The sequence below is a fragment of the Oryzias melastigma genome, linkage group LG3 (assembly GCF_002922805.2).
Source record: "Oryzias melastigma strain HK-1 linkage group LG3, ASM292280v2, whole genome shotgun sequence".
Lineage (NCBI taxonomy): Eukaryota > Metazoa > Chordata > Actinopteri > Beloniformes > Adrianichthyidae > Oryzias > Oryzias melastigma.
This window is the reverse complement of record NC_050514.1, coordinates 24,080,122-24,096,599: the sequence shown is the minus strand read 5'-3', so window position 1 is coordinate 24,096,599 and position 16,478 is coordinate 24,080,122. Positions and strand designations below refer to the sequence as shown.

General features: G+C 35.3%; 1 protein-coding gene and 1 long non-coding RNA gene across 2 annotated transcripts; one reads left to right on the top strand and one right to left on the bottom strand.

Annotated features, from left to right (window-relative positions):
* Positions 1 to 4,349: 4,349 nt before the first annotated feature.
* On the top strand, positions 4,350 to 16,123 carry LOC112160319 (gonadotropin-releasing hormone II receptor). The gene is made up of 4 exons (XM_024294752.2): positions 4,350 to 5,332; positions 8,338 to 8,932; positions 12,942 to 13,146; positions 15,011 to 16,123. The coding sequence occupies exons 2-4, from the start codon at positions 8,393 to 8,395 to the stop codon at positions 15,535 to 15,537; spliced, it is 1,272 nt and encodes a 423-aa protein (XP_024150520.1). The 5' UTR covers positions 4,350 to 5,332; positions 8,338 to 8,392; the 3' UTR covers positions 15,538 to 16,123.
* Positions 12,372 to 15,533, bottom strand: LOC118598409. Its single transcript, XR_004947508.1, has 3 exons — positions 15,455 to 15,533; positions 15,133 to 15,378; positions 12,372 to 12,733 (listed from the first exon to the last, which is right to left on the bottom strand). It is a non-coding gene; the product is annotated as an uncharacterized LOC118598409 (long non-coding RNA).
* Positions 16,124 to 16,478: the final 355 nt, after the last annotated feature.

Sequence of the window (16,478 nt, the reverse complement as noted above, 5' to 3'; positions counted from 1 at the left end):
AAGTATTGGATGAAACTCACTCAAAAAAATCCAGTGATGCTGATTTGACCGCAGAAATGTGAACGGCGGCTCATTTGACTGCAGTCAGACTGCAGATACCATCTTCTCTCCTTCAGCACCTGAACTAGACACGATAGCTGGACCAGATGAGGGTTTAGTTCATGTGCAGCAGAGCTGTTGATGGAAAGAAGATCATTCATTCAATCAGAGTCTGTCCAAGACAGTTTGATTGACAGAGATTTAAAAGAAGAAATACTGGGAAATGCAAAAACAAAATGATTTCTTATTACATTTGTTTTTTTTTCATAAGAAAAAGGCCACACATACATGTTAAAAACTAAAAAAAAAATGTTTTTCATCCATCGACGGTGAAAAATACAGTTATATAAAGTTCTTATATACAGTCAATGTTTTCATCGGAGTGGAACTTTAAGTATTATTCACAATGTGTCAATGAGATAAATAAAAAGTGTGTATTTATTTATTTTTTTTAATATAACTGACATTTAAAAACTTCTTGCTGGTGTCATCTAGGAGTCAAGAGGGACTGTCACTCTATTGAATAGTGATTGCATTTCCATTGTGCAAAAGGGCCTAATTATTCTGAACAATTAACTCATCTTCCTGCTTCCTCTGCTTGAGAGCCCAGATGCCAAAAGCATCAGATAACAATTGACCGCAGACAAAAAGCTTGTTCAGCCAGTTAGAAGCTGGGCTGTGATTTACCGTCTATTGATGCAAATAGCATCAAACCACTTTGGCTCCAAAATTACCTTAATTTAGCTTCCGTTTGAAATCAAAAGTATGAGGGATTTTCTTCATATCTGAAGAAATAAATTGAGGCATGAAGGGGGTTAAACTTCACCCTCTGAGATTTGAATATTGACAAGACATTTATGCACCAAATGTACATAAAGAACTTTTTTTAATTAAGACTTTGGAGTTGATGAATGTGGGATAAAAAAAAACTACCTGTTGATTTACATGTAGCTTACTGTAGAAAATTAATCAGCAACAATTAAAAATGGGTCATGAATCTAACTTGTTCATTAAAAAAAAAACAGAAAACCACAAAATATATTTTGAAAATATATTTTTAAATACCTTAGAAGTTAAATCAGTTAAAACCTAAAAAATATATCTGCTGTAATGTCACACAATATTTGGAAGCTATTTTAAGTAAGGCAGATAGGCTTCCTTAAGCTACGTTTGTACAGAGAGAAAATAGTCTCATCCGTTTTGTGTGTGTGTAATCCTTGATTTGTAACTTCTGTCTGCCTATTTGCGTGTAACTTTGGACTTGTGTGTATGTCATTCTTAAATTGTAACTCATACAATACAGTTTGTGCATAACTGTGTGTAGCCTACTTGCAATTGTGTATTCACATGTACAAAAATTACAAAACAGAAAAAAAAATGCAGTTTACACACGCACAACTTTAAATTACAATAGCTTAAAACTGATTACACTTACAAATCTTTAAAAAGTACACACAAATTGCCGGATACATGCACACAAAACCACATTTACGCACAAATCTAATTTGAGACTCTTCACTTCTCCAAGATTTGTGTGTGATGCGTTTAAATGCAGCTAGAATGCTGGGTCATCAGATGTTTCTTGTCAGCCGCTTTGATTTTAGATTTTGAAAAAAATGTGGTGAAAACTTGACATTTTCCCACGAAGCTTGGAGAAGTGGGAAGAGTCTCACGTCTGTAATGCGGTTTTGTGTTTGTATAAGGCGATACTTCTTAAAGATTTGTATGTGTTGTTAGTTTTAGTTGGTGTAATTTTAAATCGTGCGTGTATAAATCGTATTTTTTTTGTATTTTGTCCTTTTTGCACTTTTGAAAATAGAATTCCAAGTTCACACAGTTGCATGGAAAACCTTTTACATGAGTTACAAATCAAGAATTACGCACACACACAAATCAGATGAGTCTGTTTTCTCCCCATAAGTTGGAGATGTTAACCCCTTCATACCTAATGTTGCTAATTCGAAACGTACCGTTAAATGCAGGACTTAACCAAATTTAACATCAAAAACAGCAAAAACATAAAAACTATTTTAGTTTGAAATAAGGTCAAGCATGACGGGTTTAAAAAGGCAAAAATTTCCCGTAATTCCAACCTTAAAGGAGCTATGTTATTTAGCTGATTTCTGCAGGAGATGATGTGATGGAATTGAAAATGTGTACAAGTACTGATACAATTTTTTTAATTATCAGTATAAAAAATGTGGATGTGTAAAAGTCTTCCTGAGAAAATGAGCTTGTTCTTCAAACTAGCAGCCTCAGTCTCAAGTATATCTTAAATGCAACACTAAAAAAATGAAAATAAGATGTTCTACATTAGCGTGACTAAAGTGTTCTATCTGTTTGGTGAAATATTTGTGCATTTTGTGTAGTGGTACGAAAACCATACTATAGTTACTGTCAGAGTTGTGGAAAGCTAATAAATGAAAGTAAAAATACATGTGACCCTAAAAAATGCAATAAATTCAATTATACAACAGAAAAACTGTTAATTTGATGATATTGGAATCTTTGTCTTTATATACTGGGATTCAAAATTCTGAAAGTAAAATCCATCTCAATTTATCCAACCATATTTTTCTTGGAATAAAGTGAGGTCCTGTCAATGCTTTACATTTATCTGATTACCCTGCCTGGGAGATTAGAACGAATAAGAGCAGTTCAGTTCTTGTTGAGGAATGTGTGGAGATGACACGCTGCCTTAATGAATCCTTGTCACATCTCCTCTTTGCCGTCTATGAGACATCGCCATGGAAACAGAAGCCATTAGTTAGAGCCTCAGACAAATTTATTAACCATGTATCACTGCACTCTGCTGTCTTTCACATAGTTAAAACCAATGAGACATAATGGATGTATAGATGCAGGGGCGACAGGGCGGATAGAAGAGAGACGTCAAAGATCTTTGCTGAAAAATAAAATTCTACAAAAAATTGGATTCTTATGAAAAAATACATCACTTTGAATATATTTGATAAATACATTAAACTTGTACTTCAGTGCAAAACTGCAAAGAAATGTGTTTTTATGTTCTTAAAACCACATCAATTAAAAACATTTCCCACAAACCCCTTCTTAACACTTTTCTATATATTAAAGAAAGAAGGATATTTCTGAAAGAATGTCCAACTGTGATACATGCAGCTTTCTCTGTGAGCTTTGGACTTGTTTCCTGCCTGACCCGAACCCTACAGTGAAAGAAAACATAAAGAGAAGTTTTTTATCAAAGGATGAATTTCTATACAGACTGACTGGAAACCAAAACTTCCAAGACCCACTTCAATGAAAATAGTATTTCTGGTATTGATAACATATTCATTTTTTTCATAATGAAGGACATTTATAAAATATTTAAAAATTAAAAGTGTTTTTTTTGTAGTATTTCTTGATACAAATATGATGAAAACCTAGTTTAAAGAGCTTTAAAAATTATTTATCTGTTCAAATTTTACTCTTTTTTATTTGTATTTTTTGGTCTTTTACCTGTGTTTTATAATTTTGCGTGTGCTGTCTTTCTCTTAAACTCTGTTTTGTTTCTTTTAACATCCTTCTACCAAGGGACTCCAGATGGAAATTAGCCCGCGGCTACAATCTGGCATGTTTACATTTGTTTCAATGTTCATTAATATGCATTGTCCCTTTCTCAATAAAGTTAAATACGTTGTGACCATAGACTGCAGAGAGATGGACAGTCATAAAAAATACCTTGACTCCAGTGAAATGAAGCCAATTCAATCAGGATTTTTCTGCAATATGGGTCATTTGAGACAGACGACAGTGAAGTCCATACCCCTCACACTGAAAGCGGAATAACTAATAACTGATTATTTCTCCATAGAAGTCTATGGGATTGTGGCTTCTTGGAGCCAGCAGCGACTTCCTGTTTGGAAAGCGAGGGAGGAGTTTATACTGTCAATGGTTGTGACGCAGCATCTGAAATGCTTTGCTTTGCTCCACTCTGATGCATCCTCTCGCAGACAAATAGATCCATTAATGTCTTTGTTTTCTTCATCTGAGCTGAAATCTGGCTCAAAACTGTACGGCTGGATAGCTCCGATACTACGGCATTCGATTTATGCCAAAAAAGGGATGTCTTTGGTCCACCATCCATGTCCATGTCTTTGATCTACGTCTACGTCAACATCTAGAAACACATGTATCAATTTTTGACACAAATGGAACACCATACTTTATCGCTCGCCATTGGTTGTGAGGGTCTGTAAGCGACAGTGTAAACAAAGGGATGATGGGATATCAACGGAAGTTTACTTCTGCTCCAATAGTCCAGCTCACAACTCAGAGGCAAATTTCTGATGAACTCCTATGAAAATATAAAAAAAATTTTTGATATTTTCTAAAAACAGCTTAATCATAATTAAAAGACCACTGGAAATGCTTTTACAACAGAAAATGTTGGAGCAGGACTTTAACTGACTTCAAAATGGTTTAACATTCCCAATGAATTGATTAATTTTGAACTCTGGAATTATTGAAGATCGTGATTATTTAAGATTGGAAACAAGCTAAATGCTTCAGTAACAACAGTTCGGTCCTCAAAAGTGCAGGAAGTTTATATATTTCACTTTGATCTATATTTTTAAGGTTTGCAGAGTTTGATCTATAATTTTCTGAATTAATTTGCTCTGTAGAGGTGGAAGATTGTGGAGAATTCTTAAACTATCAGTCCAAAATTATCAGTTATTTTGACTTGATTTTTTTTAAATAAATATTTGCATCTTTCTTAATAGCCTAAATCTTATATATCTATTAAACTCTTTTATTAATTTGAACATCTTTCCACCAAGGGACTCCAGATGGAAATTAGCCTGTGGCTATAATCTGTCATGTTTACATTGGTTTTAATGCTCATTACTATGCATCATCTTTCTTAATAGCCTAAATCTTATTTTCTTTCCAGGACTTGACTGGAACTCAGCACGAAACAGGTAAAGAGCAGGGATTCAGAGTCCCTTGATCCTGCACAGGGGTCGGTCTTTTCTCCTGAAAGGACAACCCTTTTATGATTTCCTCTCCGGATTTGAATGGGATCTTGATAGCATCGTTGCGCGTGCCGTGCGTCCTTGGCTGCGCGCTGGAGTTGGGAGTTAAGGTCAGACCCCTCCCCGGAGGGAGGTGCGCGCGGCTCTCCGATGCGCGGATAAAGGCGGAGACCACCGCAACCTGCAGCCACGCAAACTCTCAGCAGAGGAAAACTACAGACTCTCACGCATCCTTCCTTTCTTTCTTTTATTTTTTTTTTGAGGAGGGGATCTCACAATCTCATTCACCAGAAAACGTAAGTTTATTTTAATTAATGAAACCTATTTTTTCCTGCTAAACTTGTAATTTAATAAATTAAAAAAAATGTTATTGAATTGTGAATTATTACACATAAATAAGATCTTTTTTTCTTGCTTTTTTAAGGGTTAAAATGAGCTGAACATATAAAAATATTCACAAAATTACTAAAGCAAGACTCATCATTTGCATGAAAGTTGCATTTAGTCTCATATATTCTATTATTAGAAACGTCTGGCTCGTGCACGAGATGCAGCATGTAAAATTGTGGTGTCAAATGAGGCAAATGTTCCTTAAATTCCAATTATTAGACAGTTAACTTACCATGGCAGGAGGCTGCGAGGCTCTAAATTTCAATTTAATCTATAATAATTAAATTAGTGTAAAAAATGATGACAAAAAAGAATAAACCTCATACTTAATGATATTTTAACTGTAATTAATGACCTAACATTTAATGATTTATTTCATTATTTAGCTGTAAATAACAACTTTTTATTAATTTCTTTGAAGAGCCTGGGGAAACAGTAATACAAAAGCAGCACTTTCTAAATACCATCACATTAAAAGCTTAAAATATTTATAAATACGGTAATAAATATTGCAATGATAACAGCTACAATATTTCACAAAATAAGACCCAACAATAATACGTGCAACAATGCATGGTTAGGATTTCATGTCTCTCTCTGCAATTCACCATTTATAGTTATTTAAGTCATACTTTTTTCTTTTTTTAAATGTTTTTTCTTTATTCTTTTCCTCATTTTCCTTCATCAAGTCATTGTTTTTTTGTCTTTAATTAGAGCTGCCAAAAAAAACTCTTATCTTATCTTTGTGTCGCCTATAGAAGGAAAATATGTGTATTATTGATTATTATTTATTTCCCCCTTATTTTATTTGTAATATTTACAAAGTGAAGACAATTTGAAGTTTCTTGTAACCACTGCTCCAGCTAACAGCTTAATATTTTCAATTTTTATTTGCGTATAAATTCAGTTACATAAAATTCAAGAGTTTTTTTTTTGCAAAAACTCAACTCGGTGCTTTGAAAGCATCCTCTGCAAACATTTTCAGCATCAGTGATACCCTCTTAGAGAACAGCCATGCCAGCTGCACTGATGTGCCCATATCATCAAGACGGCATGCCTCTCCAACTGTATACTGATGATAAGCCAGATGCTTCCACTGATCTTCTGCCTGCAAGGATGAAGCCTCAACAAAGACTGACTTTTGATTATGAACCCACTTTTTCACCTTGTTTCTTTTTATCTTTGCCTCAGAGAAAGCCACAGATGATTTCCTCTTTTTTTATTATTTTATTGGCATTTGAAATTCTATTTGTCGATGCGGTGATGAAATGTGTTCACTGATAAAAGTATCAAAGGATCTAAAGCCCACGCAGCTTCCTCCATGAAATAAAACATTACCTTCACTCAAAGAAAAGACTTGATATTTGTGTCCTTCAGAGATGTTTAACGTTGATCTAACTCTTGTAAAGTCCACATAAAAATGATTAGATTTTCCATTTGCGTTTTTAATTCTGCACAGTTTTTTTCATAAACTCAAGTGGTCACATATTTTTTTTATCATTTTAAAAAAACAAATTGGTTTAGAAATTTAACTAAAAAAAATAGTGTTTTTTTAAACTTTTTAAATTATATGTTGAAGAATTTAAATTTATTATATATATATATATATATTTTTTTTTTCAGAATTGCACTCATAAAGTCTGATGTCCTTTAACTAACAGGTCAGAAACAAAATGTAGAACAGATTTTTTTAGTCTGTTTTTTGTCATTTGAAAAAGGTCCAGGATTTATTAAAGATCCTCTCTGATGTAAATTATGTTTTTATCTTTTTTACCTTGTTCTTGTTGTTTTTATGATGGACAGTGAGCTTAAAATAGCATTTCTGAATATTTAATATCAAATCATTGTGAATCAGGAGAAAATGAAAAGAAAAAAAAATCAGTTTGAAAAATAGTGCTTTTGTTCCGTAGAGCTCTCAGAAATGGGAAAGGGGGGCGGGGTTGCTGTGCCCCTATGATCCCACCACTCACAATTCAGACAAACTTCGAATAAACAACTGCCACTCTGCAGAAATTTTGTCCAAGAAAATTACGTTTTTTTTTTTTTTTTCAAATTTTTGCTTAAAAAACAGCATCCTAATAATAAAAAGGGGAGGGCTTTTACAATAGATCAAAATCGTTTTCTGTCAGGAATTAGTGAGGAACTCATAACAGTCTAAACACAGGAGGAAGTGAGAAAGGATTTTTGACAACAAAAAATAATTATTTTCACCATCCAAAACACCCCCCCCACCATGAAGAAGTCTATAACAAAAAATAGAGTTAATGAGGGGAAAAATGAATTCAGGTTTACACTAGAAATCAATGGTAATTTAAGGCTAATCCACTGGGAATGGGAACACAGCGTCCAGTGGAGATAAGATCCTCCAGTAAAAGTTCCTCAAAGAAAGTTATTTTTCACTCCATTTGGGAAGGAGCAGTTCAAAATGATCCAGAATCCAGCAAGAAAAAAGGAACAGCTCCAAACAAGACACAAAAATCCCCCACCTGGTCAGATCTATATATATATATATATATAAAAAAACATACTTCAGTAGAACTTGATGAAAACTATGTAAGGAGAACACACAGAGCCAAGACTACAGTCACAGTGCAAAGGAACTGGAACAGGAGTGAACTGAAGCAGCAGTATATATGCAGGGGTGAACAGGTGAGATGAATGAAAGGAGCTCAACGGGAGAAAAATACAGACTGAGCAGGCTGATAATTTCAATACAATCCATTGGGTGACACATCACACTTTCTGTATTTTATTCCATTTTTATGTGTACATTTTTTTTTATGTAGAACTGCATGTATGAATCAGTGCTATACAGTTTGTCTTCCTGACAGCTGTGCTCTAATAGTCTACTAACACTTCTTTTGACTCATCCGTTTTGTCTCCGTCTGCTTGTTTTTGTCTTTTTCTCCAGTTCTGACATTTGTGGTGGATGAAGAGAATGATCCTCCTCTGGCAGACTGCAGAAAATGAACGCCTCTCTTTATGAATCCGCTCTAACCATGTATCACCTGCTGGAGGACGAGCAAGCCAACATCAGCTGCAACTTCTCCTCCTATAACTGGACCAGCTGCGATGTCCTGCAGCTCCCAACGTTCTCCACGGCGGCCAAAGTCAGGGTGATCATCACCTTCATTCTTTGCGGCTTTTCGGCCTTTTTTAACCTGGCCGTGCTGTGGGCGGCGCAGAGTGACGGGAAGCGAAAGTCCCACGTCAAGGTGCTGATCATCAACCTGACGGTGGCAGATCTGCTGGTGACCTTCATCGTGATGCCTCTGGATGCCGTGTGGAACATCACGGTTCAGTGGCTGGCCGGGGATTTTGCCTGCAGGTTATTAATGTTTCTGAAGCTTCAGGCAATGTACTCCTGCGCGTTTGTCACCGTGGTGATCAGTCTGGACCGACAGTCAGCCATCCTCGACCCTCTGGCTATCAATAAAGCCAGGATGAGGAACAGAGTCATGCTGATAGCGGCGTGGGCGATGAGTGTGATCCTCTCAGTCCCTCAGGTAAAATCACTTACTGCATTTGAGAGAGCATGTGGATAAAAGATCAGGAATTACTTTAGACATATCTAATTTGCATTTAGTTATTTAAAAGTGTTAACATCTGCATCACAAGAAATGATTCAAACCTAAATTTTATCCTAATATACTTGGTTGTAAGAGGAAACAAAATCTGTACAATAAAATATGTTACATTTACTCTAGAATATGATGAAAGTGTTAATTTTGTTTTCATTTCTGACATAAAAAAGGAGCATCTGAACAAACATCAGGATTTTATGATTCTGGCTTGACGATGTGATAAAAATAACACTTGAGAGCAGATTCTGGTCATGTGGACGATATCTGAGCTAGTGTTGTAATCCCTCTTTATGTGTTCATTTTTCGTTATTTCTAATGACTAAAATTCACAAAGAGAAATATTCAATGTTAGATGAGTGTGTTCCTCCACTTACATCAGTTAAACTGTATTCCAGAAGCTAGTAGTTCTTTCTTAAAATTCAAAGAAAAATCTTCCACCATCATCTCTTCCCACATATTTCCTCTGCAGCTCATCTGGATTTGGATTTTTATCTTTCTCAGCTGATCCCACATGGTAACCCTTTCCCACCTGGCATTTGTTCAAGTAGATCCTGAATATTTATGCAGCACAGCATTGAAACTGAAAGACCTTGAGAACTTTTAAAGCTGCCTTGCCATGTGGTTGGGGGGTGAAGAGTTTGAGTTCTGAAATAAAATAATAACCAGGTCCATTTATGGGTCCAGAAATAACTGGGATTTTTTAAAACAATTGAAACTTAAGCTTTGACTTATTTTTTACAATAAAGAACAACAACAAAAAATTTTTTTGTTTGTATTTGTGTTGTCTTAGTTGAAGGGGTTTAAGCTACAGCTTCTGCCCATGTTTATTATTCCTAAATTCTGTCAAATAAAGACTCTTGAATAACTGACTTTAGTTATCAGCCAGTATATACATTTATCTAATGTTGTCTTAAAATATGTTTTAAATAGATGAACTGAAAAAATAACTAAACTAATAATAAATTATTTACATATTTCGTTTTAACAGTAAATGACCTTTTTTTTCATTTTTCCCTTTGAGCTGCTCCTATATCCTCTGCATGCTCCTCCTCGTCCTCCTCCATCCATGAACCTCCTTTCTTCTAGACCTCTTTCCTGGTAGCTCCAACCTCAGCATCCTTTTTACCAACATAATCACTGTCCCTTCTCTCAACATGTCCAAAAACATCCCAATCTGACTTCTCTGCATTAATCTTTAAAACATTTAGCATGAGCAGTTCCTCTAATGTGTTATTTCCTGATTCTTTTCATCCTGAACATTTTCTACAGTGTTTTTTAACCAGCATGCTGCAGTATACTATTGTGCCATGCATGAGATCTGCAGTGGGAAATTATTCGTTTTCAACTATTTGGTCTAAAATCAATTTTGTCTAAAACATATCATCCAAACAGACCCAGGTTTCACACTGAATAGGTAGAAATATAAAATATTTTAAAATACTTTTTGTTGTGTTTGATTCTTATTTGTGACATTTTGATATATACTGTATATGTAGTATTTCTCTATTTGATAAAAATACTGGGTTTTTTTTAATACAGACTTCAAAGTTTCAAGAGCATTTTGAAGGATTTCATAATGCAAAGTAGAGAAAAATAAGTAACTACCAAGCCGTTACAATTTGTAAAGATCGAAAACACCATTTTGTTTTTTATCAATGACTTTGAGGTTCTCCTAGAGACTGCTGAGAATGTTCCTGTTAAATGTTTTGGAGATAAAGTCAGAGAAGTCAGATAAAATAGTTTGAAGGACCCCGAGGTTAAGTGCCAGCCAGAAGGCCTAGTAACAATCAGAGAATATTTATGGATGTAGTGAAAGAGGACATGAAGATAGATGTCAGGGAAGAGGATGCAGTGGACATGGTTTAGTAGAGACTGATGAATCACTGCAGTGACCCTTGAAGGAAGCAGCGGAATATAAAAGACTATTCACGATTGTGCACAATGTTTTTGTTTTTTTAAAGCCTTAAAGACATACACACGTGTATATATATACATATAAATTTAAGATTAAAGCTTTTTAGAGTTTTTTTTTTTATTCAAATTGCTATGACTCAGATGAAAACAGTTTTTCTTGCTGTCACTTTTAACATGTTCTTGGAGCATTTTTCTTGTGATGGAGAACATATATTTATCAATTTATTGCATATATATTGTATATATATATATATATATATATATATATATATATATATATATATATATATATATATAAAATAACTTAATTTTGAGTATTTTTTTTATTCAAATTGTGATGGATCAGGAGCAGATGAAAACCCGCGGTTTGAAAAAGCTCGGATTTGTGATGTTGTGACACAGCTACTGCAATGGGCACTAGTCTCCCTTCTCCGCTACAATTCCGAAGCATGCATTTCCAGACAAACAAAGATACAGTTTTTATTTTCCTAGTCTGAGCTCCCATGTGTCTCTAAATCAGGGGTCCCCAAACTACAGCCCATAGGCCCAATCCGGCCCTCCTCCACATTTGGCCCGGCCCCCCAAGCACTATCAGAGAAGCATTTTTTTTCCCTCAATCTGGCTGATTGAGACCAACATAGACCATGACTTTTTATTTCACCCTTCTGCTGTCTTGTTCACCATTTTTTATTTTTGCTACGCTAATGTTAGCTTGTGCTTGTTAGCTGTTGTAAGCTAGCAGGAGAGACTGTAAACAAAGGGCCAATGGGAAATTAGAGGAGGCTAACTTTTATGCAATCAGTCCCACCACTACCAAAGAGGCAAATTTCTAAAGAGCTCCTTCTGCTCTGCAGAAAATGTCTCAAAAAACAACAAAAAAGGGGTTTTTGATTTTGGCTAAAAACTGCATAATCATAATTTGGGAACGATTTTACAGTAGAAAAAGATCTAGTTGGAGTGGGACTTTAATCTTATTTTTTTTTTTAAAAGGCTGAATTTGAAGACTAAATATCTTTAAAAATAACAATATTCTGCTTTGTGACCGCAAAATAATATACCAGAAGATCTGGAGAAATCTCTGAGCACAAAGCTGAAAATGGATATTGACTGCCTGTGATCTTTGCTTCCCTCCCCCCCATCAAAACAGGTAGGACCCTGTAGAGCAAAAGCACTCCATAGACTTCTGAAATCAATGGCTAAGAGCACAGTTTTCCATCCGCCAGCTCATTTGAATGCACAGTCATGCACAAAAAGGCCATATGTGAGCACATGACACAGCCGTCTTCACTGGGCCACATCGTTTTACAAATGAATTGAGGGAAAAAGGAAAACTACCAATTTGTCTAATTTGTGAAGCAAAAAAAGCTTTTGCAAACCACAAAATCAGTACCTTTCAAACGAAGACTTGTCATCAGTGACATGCCGTTTTTTTTTTTTTTTTTTTTTTTAAAGGACACATTTTAAAGGAAATATTAACCTTTTTTAATATACCTTTGAACAAGACCATGATCAAATAAGCTCCATCCAATACAAAAGGTGATTTTACCAACAGAAGACATGCACTGCATGAAAAAAACGGACAATTCTGATCAAAATAAGCCTTACAGAAACATCCAGGTTCTTCATACTATTGTTTTTCTTTTTTTCTCATGAGGGATTTGCTATCTTATTACTCCATGTGGGCCTGTTTACACAGATAAAGTAACTCACACTCACCTAGAAACTGCTCAAAACAATCAAATTCAGTGATTTCTGCTTGATTGTTCGGTGGAGGAGACACTTTTTTTTCACGTTTCCCACGCTGATATCCTGTTCCAATTCAAGAGGAAAGAAAAACAACAGCTGATGACAAATTTCATCCATTATTCTCAGTTTATATTCACAGGATGGAGTGGGGAAGTGAGCAATTCTTGTTTAAAAGATGAGCAACACAACTATGGAAAAGATAATACGAGGTTTCTAAAGTCTGACTCATGAGGCTACTTCCTGTCACTGCTCCCATTTTTACTTCTCACAGATTTTCCTCTTCCACAATGTGACCATCATCTATCCTGAGGAGTTCACTCAATGTGCCACTCGGGGAAGTTTTGTCAGTCACAGGCATGAAACAGCCTACAACATGTTCACGTTTGCCTGCCTGTTCCTGCTGCCGCTGGTCATCATGATCACCTGCTACACCAGGATCTTCTGTGAGATCTCCAAACGACTGAAAAGAGACAACTGTGAGTTGGAACTGCCTTTTGGTCCCATTTCTAATGAAATAAAACCCAACAAGAACTGTGAAATCCCACTTTACTGTTTAGAAAAATTCACTTTATTTATGGTTTTGTGACCACTAAGCCATTTGTTTATAAAATGAAGCTTATAAATACTTATTTGAATTATAACAGTGTATGTAATTTCTACAATTTTTTTCTTTTAACTTTAGATCAGGAGTCTGCATTGGAGCCACATACGGCTCACTTTTTCCTTCATTGTGGCTCTCTGGCTTTGAAGAAAAATGCTATCGAATTATATAAACAACAAGTTTGTAGTTTTGGTTAGTTTGTTTAAGTTGAGTTGACATTTATGATTCGATTTTTGATATAATTGAGCAAAAAGATACATATATTTATTCTTCTGAGTTTTTATAGCAGATTATGCTATTTTCATGTACAGATCTAAAAAAAACCTGCATTCTGCACCAATGTTGACATGTTTATGTTTGATAAAGGGGGAATTGGATGACAAAATACAGGTCATGCCAAAAGGAACTTCTGTTGCTGTTGTCACAAGTAAAATAAGCGGAATTTGTCATAAATAGAAAATATAGCACTTCCTCATTATATTTATTTATCACCATAATTCAATTATTGCAAATATTTAAAAGCTACATTCTATACATTGTTCTGAAGAGTGAGGTGGGACTTTATATCTCATGCGGGGGGGTTTTAGTCAATAAAATACATTTTTTTTTTTTTTAGCACTAAAGGTTGCAGATCTTTAGAAATTTCCCAGAAGTCTTTCCAAAAAAACCCCAGTGTGCATTAATGCTCACTACGTTAGCAAATATAGACCACAATGCATTGCGGTCGATCAATTTTTGCAAAAAAAAAAAAAAAAAAAGTGTTTAAATGTAATTTTTTAATCAACCATCCACATTTTCATCATCAGAAGGACACCGTGGATTCACAAATAGATACTATGAGCACAAGATAGTCAAACATTGGAGACGGAATTTGATTATATACTGACAGTAAGATATATAGTCAAAAAGCCTAAAAATTAATTTAGTTTAATAGGTGTTTTTCCAGTAGACTTGTCTAAATGGAGGATCTGAAAACATTTTGAGGTCTGGCCATAATTTTAACATACATTTGCTTTTATCATCTTGCATTATTTGAGAGTCCTTGAAATTTAGTACATTTTTCTGAGCCTCAAAAACATCTTACGCATATGATGTAAAAACAGCAGTGTTTTGGTCTGCACAGATCGATCAAATCAGCTGGATATCTCAGAAAACACGAGAGATTGCAGATTTCTTTTTTGTACCGACACATCTGCCTGCCTCCCTGTGGATAAACAGGAGCAGTAATCCTTTCATTTTCTCCTCTGACCACCCCCCCATCCAAAAGTAAGACCGATGAGCTTCATTTTGCAGGTGTAATGAAAGACTTGAGGAGGTGAAGGAGCCAATTAGAGTTCCCTATTTGAGCGGGTGTGCTCTGCCTGGCATTTTAAACAGTTTTTACCACTCTGTTTTACATTACAGATAGTTCTGTGAATTTTGGAAGTATTTCTAGAACAAATACTGACAAAGACATAAGCTATGCATTTCACCTCACACACAGAGTGTACAGAAGTGTCAAAAAGTTTGTTCAGATTTTGGCCACAGTTCAGTGAAGTGCGAAAGTGTGTGGTAGGGCAGAAAACTCTTATTCCCTGGCATAAGACTTTGATGGGTCAAGGAGTGCAGTAGAGCTAGATCAATATTTGCTGTGACGAGTAAATGATGCCAAATCCCTCAGTCGAGTCCGTATGAAAAGGATAAGAAACATTCACTAGCTTTAATCTGACCTCGTCTGTTTCTACCTGATCTGTTCCCAGTGCCCTCCAGCGAGCTACACCTGCGCTGCTCCAAGAACAACATCCCTAAAGCCCGGATGAGAACGCTAAAAATGAGCATTGTGATCGTCTCCTCTTTCATCATCTGCTGGACGCCGTACTACCTGCTGGGCTTGTGGTACTGGTTCTTTCCTGATGACCTGGAGGGAAAAGTGTCCCACTCCTTGACCCACATTTTGTTCATCTTCGGGCTGCTCAATGCCTGCCTGGACCCCGTGATCTACGGCTTGTTCACCATTCACTTTCGAAAGAAGCTCCGGCGGTTTTATGGCACCACTGCGGAGGCAACAGACGCTGACATCAACACCGTGGTGACGGGATCCTTTACTTGTGCTGCGAGCTCTCTGTCACTAAAAAGAGAGTTCTGGCATCGGAGTCAGGAGAGACTCGTTCTGCACAGAGACAACCACAGCAAAGCAGACCTACCATCACCCAAAGGGAACCTTCTGCTAGCTGACAGCAGGGCAGCAAAGTCTTTCAACCAGTCCAGCTGTGAAAGCATCCTATGAGAGGTGAAAGAGGCTTTTGATACTGGGATTATCATTTTGTTATATGGTGATAGAGTCTGATGTATAGCTTCAAGTCTACAACTTAAAGACTTTTCACACCTGCGTACAAAGCACAGAGCCAACCAGTGGCGGATTTAGCAGTTTGAGGGCCTTAAGTGAACAATAACAGGGGGCCCCCTGCAGTGGTTGTATTAATCATTTTTAGCAGATTTTTCTGAAAAAGAAACAAAAATACATAAAATGATGGAACAAAAGTTAATTTTTTTCTCCTTTTTGGTCCCGTTTGTTACAATAGAGCATTAAGGCCACCATGAAAGAAAAAAATGTATATAAGTAAAAAGTTGGAAAATTATGAGGAAAAAGTCAGCATTTGACAAGAATAAAATAATATATTTATGATGTTAAAAGATTTAATTTTACACGTAAAGTTTCAAGTTGTAATTTATTAAAAATAAAGTTGTATATTAGAAAAATTTAAATCAAATTCAGCAGCTTCATTTAGATTCTTGAGTAGTGTGATGTCCATCTCATTTCTCTCAATTATCTGTTAAATACTTTAAATATACAATATAAATATGCGATACAGGAAATGTTTGATTGTCTTTGATTTAAATTTTTTGACATTTTTGACAGAAAAAAAAATAAACACAAATGGTTGTTTTCTTGTAAAATAACCTTTTTTTTTTCAAAATTTTACAACTTTGCTATTGTTAAATATTTCATATTTATCATTATTTCATGATTTTATTTTGTGAAATTTCGACTTCTCCCATAATTTTACAACTTTTTCTATCAAAATCAAAACTTTTTTTGGTACCATTTTCAAAATAAATAAATTAAAAATGGCAATTTTCCTTGTAAAATTACAACTTTTATTCTCCAGAATTTTATAACTTTGTTCTCAGAAACTTTTGACTATTTTATTATAATTTTACGATTTT